We start from the raw sequence: 13,070 nt of genomic DNA, 5'->3' as shown, positions 1-13,070 counted from the left end.
CCCTGCCCTGACCAGCCCAGCCCCACCTCGCACCTAAGCAAGAAGAAAAACTGAAATGATAATAACGTTAGTTATTGTCATTTTAGTTTTCCTTTTTAAACTGCTCGAAGAGCAGTGGGAAGACCGCTGATTGACTGGCTGTCTATAGCCGGCCAATCTGTCATGCGCACTTCAGAGCCTGCAATCCCAGTGCTGTAAAACTGCAGAGGGGTTGCAGGCAAAGGCCCTCAGTCTCAAAATGAGTGCTGGGTTACCTAACTAAGCAGCTCCAGGGTTGGTACGATTTGCATGCAGGAAGTAAACCACCTTCCTTACCTGCTCGTTGTCGTCGGGAGGGGAGAAAGGCAACATATTGTTGCGAGTTTGTTGTTCCTTGATCACTGATAGGGTTGTCAGCTCCCCCGGGTTCTTCATACAAACGCAGGGATACGCCTGTTGGCGTAACCTGGCGCTTTATAAATGTAATTATTATATTGCAGAGTTGTACGGTGCACAGCGCCCCACTGAATTTTAACGTTGCAAGCCTCCCCTGGTTTAGACTAGTTTAGACTAGCAAAATAAAATCTTAGATGGAAGTTATTTGTGCTGCTGAGGCTGTTTGGGAGGAAGATTCACAATATTTCACTCCAGGCAGACTGAGTGCATGGTCTAGCAGCTCAAAGCAGTCTTGGAAGGAATGCAGAGATGTAGGAGCCATGATACATATTGTGGCAATTCAAGCACATTCAATTATACTGGAATCACCTATCGAACCAATATAGATATATTGGTTATAACCCTGCCACTCGACTCTACTTCATTAATATTCATGAGGTAAATCTAATTGCGACCCACTGGGAATTGAAAATGTGTAAATCTCACATTTGCAAGTGGGTGTTTGCGATTACCAAATAGCGAATCGCAAACATTAACTATTTGGTCATTGTAAATGATTACCTACGTACATCTGGCCCACAATGAGGTAGGTCTCGGTTTGCGACCGATTGGGAATCGCAAACATAACAGGGATGGAAGCTGCTGGGATCAGCAGACCACCATACCTGTGACTGCTATCAAATAAAGCTAATTTTGTTTTTTAAATGCAGCCTGTTTTCCTTCTATAAAAATGGGATGTGTTTCAAAAAGAAACATGAAACGTTTCCTTTTTTAACAGTAGGTAGTGGTCCGTGGGACCACTGCCTGCTCTTTAAATATGTTTTCACAAACAATCACAAAGGGGAAGTGGTCCTTTGGGGACTCCTTCCTATTTGATAATGGGCTACCACCTACTTGAAGTAGACGGTAAAATGCTAATGTTTTGCAACTGCATTCTGGCCGCAAAGCATTCACACATACCACTGCAATTTGGTAATAGGAAGGGACGCCCTAAACACGCCCCTTCCTAATACCGAATCGCAAATCCAAATTGTGATTCAATAACAATTTACCAAAACGCATTTGGGCCTTTGTACATTTGAAAATGCCTTTTTGGGTTGTTTGTGAACGTAAAAAATCTCTGCTCATCTGGCCCCTACTTCACAAATATAGTAAAGAAAGGAAAACAAGGGTGCTGACGAAAAGATTTCAGTTTGAAAAGTCCTATTTTCAAGAAATGTATTTATCTAGGCACAGAAGTTTCACTGCAACAGAACAAACATCTTGTAGCCACCAGGAAAAACTTGTCTCAAAATATTCTTGTATGAAACTTGGATACCGTTCCCAAAAATCATCATGACCTAAAGCCCTTCCAAAATTGCATTTGAATTTTGAGTCGAAAAAAGCCTGATGCCAACTATGCTTAGCAGATTTGCTGCCCCGAATAAGTGTTTAAAGGGAAACCGTGATTTATAAATTCAAATTACCTTTTAAGCCACAGAGCCGTCTGAATGTTCCAGTTGTCAATAAACATTTTGAAACTTGTTGAAAACTGTCAAAAGAAACCAACAATTATTGTCACAATTATTTCTATTACTGCTAAAGGATCAAATACAATACAACGGAGAAAGCAGCGCAGATACAAGAGCATACTGGGTGTGTAAACAACAGATGTGCAGGTATACTTACTTTCATTTACATTCTATGTATATATCATTATACAAATATGTGTCTATTGTTTAATCGCCCTATGATCATTGAAATTAGGGCTACTTGTTACAAGACAGGCTCATTTACAAGCCTCTCTTGAAATGTTGTTATAATGATATGTATCCCTTTTTGTATGTATTATTTTTTCAATTACGGAGATTGTCTGTTTTTCTTTGCCTTTACCCACTAACATTGACCTCTTGATTTTGTGTGCTACATTGATCAGAACCTGCATGCACTAACCACTAGATTAAATCACATCTTTGGGAAGCACTGGTCTTGAAAAGGGTGTGGTTAGGCAATTCACCAAGATAAGAGATGACACTTTTTAAAATGTTGTGCCAGATGCTAAAGTGATTGTATTTCGCTCCCTCTTGCTTTCCCCTAAGCTCTGGGGAGTTCTGATTGGCTGGAGGCGGGCCGTTTTGGTTGGTTTAACAAAAGTATGATATTGCACAACCTGCTTTTTTGGTTTTTACGCCAGTACCTACATTGTTTGAGATTGCTTATGTGCGTTATTTTCATAATTTCAGTATAATTATGAGTGACATTGAACAACTATAAATGACACCTTCTTGCGAACAGTATAATGTCACCCACACTTAGTAGTAGCATGGCACAGCACACGGCCTAGGTTGGACACCTGTTGCTGGGCGAGACGTCAGAGAAACAATCAATTAAACAAAGACTCCCTGCCTTAGCCAGACTGCGCCTCTCTGTCTGGAAACCAATCAAATTAATGGCATGATCATCATGGTCAATTGAGCGAGTCTGTCAAGGAGGTCTGCCACGTGGGACCGGAGGCTGACTACAGGATGCGAGAGGGGCTCCAGCGGGAATCTTCTCCCTTAACATTTCTCAAATTAGGCCCCTCTTTTAACGCAGCTTAGACTGACCCAGTTTTTGGCATGTATTTAGAAGCTTCATTTTGCGGCTGGACATCAACATCTGTTTGATACTATGGTTTGCGCTGCGGGTGTTTTTTTTACTTTAATTAGGCGGGTGTGTAGTTGTCTTTTTTTTTAATTTTTTTATAGACCTTTATTTCAAAGTTACACAATACACAGCTCACAGCCTACAGTAGTTGTGTCTTTTAATCTCTGAAGTGTGTTTGCCTTTCTGCCATAGCAGGATATTTCCACGTCGTAATGTGTTGAGAATCCTATACATCCCGTTGTACACTAGCGCCATCTTGTGGCCTTCGAAAAATAGTACTCGGAGCTCAACTTTTTATGCGTCCTTCCCAGCAAAGCGGCAAACTGAAACTACACTGTTTCATCGCATTTCAGGACACGGTTCATTTGCGTGACAATCTCAGGCATTGCAGTAATGCAGAAAAACTACAGGAAATGCCTTATTCTAACGCGAGATGCATGGCACTTGGCAGGGCTGCTTAGGTGCATACATATTCTTTCCAAACAAAACATTCCACACGGGGAAATGGAGTGGAAACTGTAAAAAAAAAAAAAAAAACTGCAGATTTACAAATAAAAACGCTTCTGATAACTATCCACTTCTTAGCCTTGTGGAGACCTGGTCTGCTATTTGTCCGGCTTTAGGCGAGGTGCGGGGACAAATGGAAGTTGCACACTACTGTGAGCCAGCCTCGATGAGGAGACCAGGCCGCTTCTACTGAGCATCGCCTATGGAAGTGAAAGGCTGCCGGCATCTAAGGGCACAAAACAAGGCGGGTACGTTCCACTCCATGCACGCCTGTTGCCATTTTTTGTAAAACACACACATGAATGTGTGTGTATGTGGTATTTATAAAGCACAAATGTAAAAGAAAAGGCAGTGGAGAGCTATACAGGGTCAGAGGCAATCATACAGTCAGTGAGCGATAGGAGAGATAGCTGGTTATTGGATTGTTACTGCATTGTGATGAAGTGTTCTTTAAAGATGTGTGTCTAAGTCTAGGACAGTGAAAGAGTTAAATCACTATTCTGCAAAAATTCTGACAACAAATGTTTACTATGATCAGGTTACTGAAAATTGATGACTTTTTACCCACCTCTATATGGCTAATTCGCAAATTTGAAATTAAATCCCAACAAGGCGTTCCATTTTTGTCATATCCTTGAAAACCGAACCCGGCTGCATTATTTATAGCGTCAGCTGCAATTAAAGAAAACAGCAAAAGTATTTTAATAAGGCTAATTGAAGGAATAAAGTCTCAACATACCAGAAAATAAATTCTAAAATGGTGAGCACTCACGTGCATTGGCGGCTGAAACCTATGTCACTGCTATATTATAAACTCTTGCATTGACCCCTAGCCCAGAGCTGTCATGCAGTTAAAAGGCAATGCCAGATAAAAATACGTCTGGAGAAATGAGAACTTGTCTAGAATGCACAGGCTTTTTTCGTATTTACAGCAATCCCTCACAACACGAACGATCCATTAAACGTATCCCACCCTTCATGCTGGGCTTTGAAATAATGTCTAGCTTGATAACCAGCAGGTTTAATGCAGTTCGAACTTTGACAAACCGGAGTATCACTGGCTCGAGTTTTGACAGCGCTGACTCAGCCTTTCATCCTTCCGAAGTGAATACATTTAACACCAATACTAATATGTCTAGTTGTAAAAACTGTTGTTAATAGCAAGCATGGGTTCAGTTCGCACTGCATGCTATAATAATGCTTTATTATGGAAATCAGTTAAGGGAAGTTTACCCCTGAACTGCCTGAGACACTACCCCTGCAAACCCTGAGCTCAGGGTGATGAATGCTGCAGCAGGACACAGGGTCACTAAGACGACTCGAAGTACCCTCTTCAGGGTGGGCAAGGTGACACGCTCTTTAGTTACTGGTGGCTCAAGGGTGTGTGATGTCACCTTCACTTCTCCCGACTGTTTGGTAAATCTATGACCGTCCTTAGGATATAAATGGTGTTGCAGCAGTAAGTCACAGCAGACGTATGAACCGGAACCTTCAATCTCCCCACTTACGGCTTGCTTAGTCTGGGATTGATCATGCTTTTGACAAAAAGAGCCTGATAAAGCAGCATTATAGTAAGAGGTCAGTTTATTACATTTAAGACTGGGATGTGTCCGGTCCAACACTAAACTTGAATAAAAATATTAGCAAAGCCAATAGGTCTGACCGTGGCAATCTAGCACAATCGTTATTTTTACTACTCACCATTGCGAGCATATGAAAAACCAAACAAAAAAAAACCTATTCCGCCACATTGTTGCAAAATTTCTCTTATGTTGTCGATTTACTAGTGATGTTTTTTAATTAACAAATGAGCATTTCAGTTTTGCCTTGCATTTTATTATTATTTGTTAACAGATAAGACTAACAAGCCACCTAACCAAGCACTCAAATTGCACACAGCTACAAAGTTGCATCATTTAAACACTTTATGAGAGCACCTTTAACAAGCATTGGCAAAGCCAATCGGTCTCGCCAATGCAAGAGCTACTGGCTTTGGCAAGGAGTTTTAGCTGCAGTTCAGCATGGCTAAAAGTTAGTGGTGTAGTGTAGAGTGGCGCAGAGCGGCGAGGCGTAGAGTGGACTGGTGTAGAGTGCATTGGCGTAGAGTGTATAGTATAGCGTAGAGAGCAGCAGCATAGAATTCAGCGGTATACAATGCAGCATCGTAAAATACATTGGTATAAATTAAAGTGGTGCATAGTAGAGTGCAGTGGTGCAGAGTGGAGTGCTGCAGAGTACAGTGGCATGGTGAGGTGTGGATTGAAGTGGCATAGAGAGGAGTGGCATGCAGTGAGGCAGAGTAGAGTGGCGTAAAGTGCACTGGCATACAGTGCAGTAGTGCATAGTAGAGTTAAGTGGGAGACAGTGTAGTGTTGCAGAGTAGAGTGCTGTAGAGTACCTTGGTGTAGTGCATTAGTGTAGGAGGTTATGGCGTAGAGTACACTGGTGCAGTGGCAGAGTGCAGTGGAATGGAGTGGAATGGCATGTAGTAGAGTGGCGTAGAGTAGATTGTTTTAGAGTAGAGTGAAGTGGCATAGAGTGGAGTTGTGCAGGGTAGAGTGCAGTGGCATAGAGTGATGTAGGGTATAGTGGCATAGAGAGCAATTGTGTAGAGTAGCATACAGTAGATTGGCGCAAAGTGGAGTGGTAGAGTGCAATTGCTTAGAGTGCAGTGCTGTAGAGCGGCGTGGAGTGGAGTGACCTAGACTGAAGAGGTGAAGACTGCAGTGGTGTAGAGAACAGTGCTGTAGAGTGCATTGGCCTAGAGTAGAATGGTGCTGAGTAGAGAGGTGCAGAGTGCAGTAGAGTGGAGTGGTGCAGTGTAGAGTGCAGTGACATGGAGTGGTGTACAGTTGAGTATGCATGGTGTGGTAGCACACTATTTTCTATTTTTCTATTTCTAGATTTGGTGAAGCGCAACAGCTACCCCGGCAAAGAGGTGTCCCGGCGCTAAGAGACAGGCGCGCAGACAGAGGGAAAGAAGGGGGGGGGGGAGAGAGGGGGAGAAAACTAGGGAGTGGGGAAAAGGTGAGTCTTGATTGCCTTACGGAAGGCTGGGAGGGAATCAATGGAGCGAATGCTGAGGGGGAGATCATTCCATAATTTAGGGCCGAGGACGCTAAAGGAGCGGCCTCCAGATCGACAAAGTCGAATCCTGGGGATTGTGAGGAGGAGTTGATTGGTAGAGCGCAAAACACGGCCAGGGACGTAAGGTTGGACAAGGCTACGAAGCAGAGGGGGGTTTCCTTGTTTGACGATTTTAAAGATTGTGACTAAGGCCTTGAATTTAACTCGGTGTTCCACCGGCAGCCAGTGGAGTTTACGGATGGTAGCTCTGGCTGAGCATCTGCGTGGGAGACCAACCAGCGTTCTGGCTGCCGCGTTTTGAATGCGTTGGAACCTTGCTGTTTCCGCTTTGTTGGCTCCCAGAAGGAGAACGTTAGCGTAGTCCAGGCGCGATAAAATGGTGGCCTGGACGATAAGCTGGCGGGCCTTAGAATCGAAGAGCCCAAGTATGGGCCTGAGGTTCCTTAAAAGGCCTATGCAGGTGGCTGCTACCATTACCATTACAGACAACACATTTTCAATTGAAATGACCATTACATATGTTAAATGGTAGCGGCAGTTTCAGTCGATAACCTTTCAAGTATTTGCCCGGCGGTAATCGCCTCTCATACCACTCGATGATTTTATCAATAAAAGAGGCAGGCGTCGGAGACTGGAAGGCAGGAAACAAAGTTTTATTCCGTCGGAGCAGAACACATCAGATCAGACAGCAAGGTATCGTCACGAGGTGCTCTAACTGCATCTCTGAGACCTGGTCTCTTATACACTGGTTTATTGCTTTATTATACATAGTACATTCTTGAGATTCCCTTGATGTGCGGGGGAAATATCCCCTGAAGCCCCGGTTTAGATCCGATCCCACACATAGATACAGTAGAAGTTCCCACCCCATCCACAGTAGGAGATGGCTATTGCGCAGCAGGGTATTCCGCCAATTCCTGGGGGGTGTGTGACCGGTCGGGTCTCAGGGAGTAGGGGCTTTGATCTACTGTAATCCCTTTGATGTGGGGTGTTTCCCTTACAGTAGGGGCAATAAACTGCATCCGCAGGGCTAGGTGATGGCCTGGGACCAGTTCAGACAATGGGGCGCAGAGGAAGGGGGTTATCAAAGGAGAGGCATGACCATGTATGGGTTGTCGGTCGGAAGTGGTTCCGTAGCAGGGTCGCGCAGAAGGAGAGGGTTTATGGCCTGTATGAGAGAGCGGAGGTGGCCGGCGCGCGGGGGATGCTCGCAGCGCCGGGGGAAAGCGCTGGCAATCGAGAGTGAGCGGGGAGAGAGAGTGGGGTGCCTAAAATGGCGACCGTGCATTTGCTATGCGTGGCGCTGGGGAGAGGCTGCTACCATTACCATTACAGACAACACATTTTCAATTGAAATGACCATTACATATGTTAAATGGTAGCGGCAGTTTCAGTCGATAACCTTTCAAGTATTTGCCCGGCGGTAATCGCCTCTCATACCACTCGATGATTTTATCAATAAAAGAGGCAGGCGTCGGAGACTGGAAGGCAGGAAACAAAGTTTTATTCCGTCGGAGCAGAACACATCAGATCAGACAGCAAGGTATCGTCACGAGGTGCTCTAACTGCATCTCTGAGACCTGGTCTCTTATACACTGGTTTATTGCTTTATTATACATAGTACATTCTTGAGATTCCCTTGATGTGCGGGGGAAATATCCCCTGAAGCCCCGGTTTAGATCCGATCCCACACATAGATACAGTAGAAGTTCCCACCCCATCCACAGTAGGAGATGGCTATTGCGCAGCAGGGTATTCCGCCAATTCCTGGGGGGTGTGTGACCGGTCGGGTCTCAGGGAGTAGGGGCTTTGATCTACTGTAATCCCTTTGATGTGGGGTGTTTCCCTTACAGTAGGGGCAATAAACTGCATCCGCAGGGCTAGGTGATGGCCTGGGACCAGTTCAGACAATGGGGCGCAGAGGAAGGGGGTTATCAAAGGAGAGGCATGACCATGTATGGGTTGTCGGTCGGAAGTGGTTCCGTAGCAGGGTCGCGCAGAAGGAGAGGGTTTATGGCCTGTATGAGAGAGCGGAGGTGGCCGGCGCGCGGGGGATGCTCGCAGCGCCGGGGGAAAGCGCTGGCAATCGAGAGTGAGCGGGGAGAGAGAGTGGGGTGCCTAAAATGGCGACCGTGCATTTGCTATGCGTGGCGCTGGGGAGAGGCAAGATGGCGCAGATAATGTTCAGTTTGCAAGCTAAATTTCCACAGTCCTCCCTTTTAACATATCTCGCCAGCTTGTCCGGCCAATATTCACCTTTGTTAGCCTTTCAGTTACAGTATCGTCAATGTTCGTCATACATTTAAAGATACAGAGTCTTTAGGGTAGGCAGGAGTAATCTGACACATTTGTACATTGTCTCATACAGTTTGATAAAGTAGGCGAGGAGGAAGTACATTCAAAGTTGCAGTATAGTCGTGTACATGGCTGGTGTTGTATGAATGTTACTATACAAAGTTACATTTTCTTAACTTCTCAGTGTACAGTCGGAAGTGATTGATGCAACATCATGAAGAAGATAGTTAATATAATAAGGTGGTTGGGAGAGGATTTTCAATTTTGACATGGGTCATTCTTTCCAGTGTCCTTGTTTTATAAAGAGCTATCACTGGTAAGCTCTCATTGTTGTTCTTCTTTCGTTGGCACTGTTGAGCACCGGCGGTGGAGCTAAGGTCCAGCTCAAATCCGATTTCTCACGTGGCAGGGTGTGACCACTCACTGTTCTTTGATCACAGTCCTGTTCCTTAACACAGTTCACCACAGGTACTTTGAGACAGGGTGCCGGCCTTTTGTTCCTCGGTAGTAGGTCAAAGTCATAGTCCAAATGAAAGAGGAAGAGAGAATGGGGTGGCGTGGGATCGGATCAAAAATGTGGACCAAGGAGAGCAGAATCTTTCAGCACTGGGCCCATCAATCGGGCCCGACGGGTTGAGACTTCAGGCACGCTGGTCAGTGAGCAGGGGCCTCGATGTAGCCCTTCGCGCTTATCGTTCTGATAATGGTGTCTCGTCTCACACCCTTTTTGCTTCGTCGCTTCCCCCTTGGTCGATGTCATAGATGCTTTATGATCCGCAGCCAGACTGTGCGTCACATCCGACCCCTCTCTTCCGATGGCTGCAGGTTATCCTTGAATAGGTTATAAGAAACGAAAGTCTTAGGGATTTTGGCAGGGAAGACATTTACATACTTCATTCTCTCTCCCAACCACTGAGTAGTTGCGGAAATGTTCTTATCTGTTACTATATGATTGGTGTCTATTAACTCTGATGTTAAGGTGCGTGTTACTAATCTATTAATTACTGCTGTGGTGCAGGGTTCTGTGGGTGTCCCTGTCCATCGTCTGGCCTTCTAGGTGTCAGTTTCTGCGCCCTATAATACAAGGTTTGGTAATACCCGTAAGTGCGAGGTGCTACGGTCATGCGTTCACGAGTATCCTTTTCATACAGTAGGTGACCCTTTATCAGTTTAAAACAGGGCCATCAGCTGTTTCGTTCGGGATACTCTGAGACGGATAGTATAGGGCTGGAGTTATCTTTGGGAGAACAGGGTGCTTTAGACATTCTATTTCGGGCTAATTGGTCAGGGGTAATTCTGGGCGGTGGAGATGGTGTCCTTTAAAAACAAAAACCACTGACATATAGTCCCCGTGTTGAGGGTCAGATTGGGAGACATCAGTCGTCTTACCTGTCCTTTCCTTCTCAGCCGATTAGGCTTAATGTTTGTAAAAAGGAGAGGTAGTAACGTGGTAAAGTATGGTCGTTTTTGTTTCTGTCAATTTGTTCGAACACCACTGTGTTCAGGCCAATTATACACTTACCAAAGAGGTGTATGTCGTTAATTTATTCAAGAAGAAAAGAGGGCAAGAAAGAGCCTTTTGCGAGGGAGGGAGGGAGGGAGGGAGGGAGGGAGGGAGGGAGGAGAGAGAGAGAGAGAGAGAGAGAGAGAGAGAGAGAGAGAGAGAGAGAGAGAGAGAGAGAGAGAGAGAGAGAGAGAGAGAGAGAGAGAGAGAGAGAGAGAGAGAGAGAGAGAGAGAGAGAGAGAGAGAGAGAGAGATGGGTAAGATAATAGGCCACTTGGTGCACACACAACATGGAGTAGCATGGGTCTGTTCCATGTAAGAAAATACAAGCGGGGAAAAGACATAAATTCGGTGATCACGTACACACAAATGCCGGATAGGGTGTGACAGTACATGCATCAAGACGGAGACTCAGGGCTGCGTCGAGCACGGGGACCTCTCCTTTCCTGTCCTCTATTCCTATGCATGCTGCGTACCTTTAGTATTTTGTAGTTTATCTTATGGGTTGTCTGACCTTTTATTCTCCTCCCTTTGATCGGTGGACGAGCACTTCAATCATACAATGACGCTCTCTTCAAGTGACCCGAACATGAAATGCATACACATTCATATCGTATAATCGTAGTACACACGCACAATCATATCATACAGTTTTTCATGTTCCCAATGGTGGTCTGTAATTTTACGCACTATCTCACAACGTTCGTCTATGTTTTCCCTGATATTGAACTTGGTGCGGTCCATGTCCACTCCACTCTTCAGTCGGAGCTTCGTCGTGACCTATAGAGGGGAAAATAAGAGGGGAGGGGAGGTGCAGTATTCAAAATACCCCAGCGCGCGCAGACACGAAAAGTTCTACCTACCATGTACCAGGCTAGCCGCAGGGGTGGGTAATACCACGGACCTATTATTCTTTAGTTCGAGGCAAAGATGCTCTAGTTCATTCATCTCCTAAATTCGGGTTCCCTGGTCGTGCATGTATTTCTCAATTGGTCGTGTATTATGGTGCAGGATACCATACCTTGCGTGCGACATATATCTTAAGTTATAGTTCATTATTGATTTGACAATTCTTGGAAAAAGGGGGGGGGGGGGGCAGGCGTGATGGGTACAAATTCCGTTAAACAAAAATATTTTAGGCAAATTGAGTCCGTATTATCTGTATGCTTTCGCTTAGGAGTGACAATCTTTTATTTAAAAGAGAAACCTTCAACAACCCAGATGATTAGTCATGACACGGATTCCGTAATTCCTTTTTAAGAAGCCCTTTATTTAAAACAATGTCAGTGTAGAAATACGGGCCTACAGCCGCTATAGGCCGGCCACGGTGCGAGAGGCGTCGAGCAACATGAGCAACACTAGATTAACATAAAAATCCGTTCCCCCCCTCTCCCCCACCATCATGTGTGAAAGCATCGCATACATATATTTATATATCTCTTTTTAACACAAATGTCACGTGGCTGGAACGCCACAAGGAGTTGTAGGCCACTCCTACATCAGCGCCATCTTGGGGCGGGGTCGGGCCAGTGCACAGTCTAAGTCTTTCCATGAATTAGCTGTTGAACCAGAATTCCTTTCGGTAGTTCGAGAACTTTCGTTAGCGTCAACTTTGCGTCAGTATGGCGTCACTGCAACCTTGTAGCAATGCCACGGTTTGTTCTTAGGGCGGGGCAGCAGGCGGGTTCTTCCGCCGACGCTTTTACTGTCTCACTGCACCAAGCGGAGGCAAGGTGGCTGCCTTTCGTAATTCCTTTTCTGCTTTTACTTCTTCCCTCTTTTTCCGTTGCGTCGCTTCTTTGCGCCACATGCCGATACTGTCAAGCATAGTAGGCGTCGTCTTATTGCTACGCAGAGCTATTTCTAGCGCTTCTATCTTATGGTCGTCGAAGGATCCCATCAGTGGCCACTGACTCTCGGGGTCCTTCTTTGTATATTTATGCCATAGCTTGGTATAAGCTACGGCGACTAGTCCATATTTAGTGAACATGTCCTTATTAGGGGTGCCCTCCAGTGGAGCCGGATGGTTCACCTCTAATAAGCGGTCCGGGCAGAACCAACTACCAATCAGTGGGGAGAAGATAGGCATGACGGGTTTCAACGGGGACAAAAGTCAGCACTACCTATCTTTTCACTGCTTGCAAAGACTAGACAGAATATCTCTATTCTTCGTTATTTGCAAGCAGAGAATACCTCCAAAGAACCAATATCGAACAACTAGTGTTCGGACAATCAATCAATCAATCAATCAATGGGAGATAAAGATAGGCATGACGGGTTTCAACGGGGACAAAAGTCAGCATTACCTACCCTTCACTATTTGCAAAGACTAGACAGAATATTCCTATTCTACGTTATTTGCAAACAGAGAATATCTCAAAAGGCACTATTCTCCAAAACAATCAATGTTCGGACAATCAATCAATGGGGAGATAAAGATAGGCACGACGGGTTTCAACGGGGACAAAAGTCTGCGTTACCTACCCTTCACTATCTGCAAAGGGAGAGAGAGCGAGAGAGTATTTCTACTCCTCCCCGTTTGTAGACAGCGAATATCTCAAAAAGAACAATCAATGAGCAATACTAGTATTTCCAAAGCGTCAAACAATCAATCAATTATTTCTCAATTTGTCGTGTATCACAACCTTACCCGGACCGCGTGGACAGTTTCTCGTCT

General features: G+C 45.1%; 1 protein-coding gene across 3 annotated transcripts in view; it reads right to left on the bottom strand.

Moving 5' to 3' along the window:
- Positions 1 to 13,070, bottom strand: part of MBOAT2 (membrane bound glycerophospholipid O-acyltransferase 2) — a 1,094,556-nt gene that overhangs the window by 33,428 nt on the left and 1,048,058 nt on the right. For all 3 annotated transcript variants that reach the window (XM_085610738.1, XM_085610736.1, XM_085610737.1), the window contains exons 9-10: positions 4,076 to 4,179; positions 1,842 to 1,906 (exon numbers count right to left, since the gene is read on the bottom strand). In XM_085610738.1, the coding sequence (XP_085466864.1) occupies positions 1,842 to 1,906; positions 4,076 to 4,179 (169 nt within the window). The remainder of the gene's footprint in view (positions 1 to 1,841; positions 1,907 to 4,075; positions 4,180 to 13,070) is intronic.

Source organism: Triturus cristatus, chromosome 6 (genome assembly GCF_964204655.1).
Source record: "Triturus cristatus chromosome 6, aTriCri1.1, whole genome shotgun sequence".
Taxonomy (NCBI): Eukaryota; Metazoa; Chordata; class Amphibia; order Caudata; family Salamandridae; genus Triturus; species Triturus cristatus.
The sequence above is the reverse complement of the archived record's forward strand: the minus strand, read 5'-3'. Positions and strand labels throughout refer to the sequence as shown.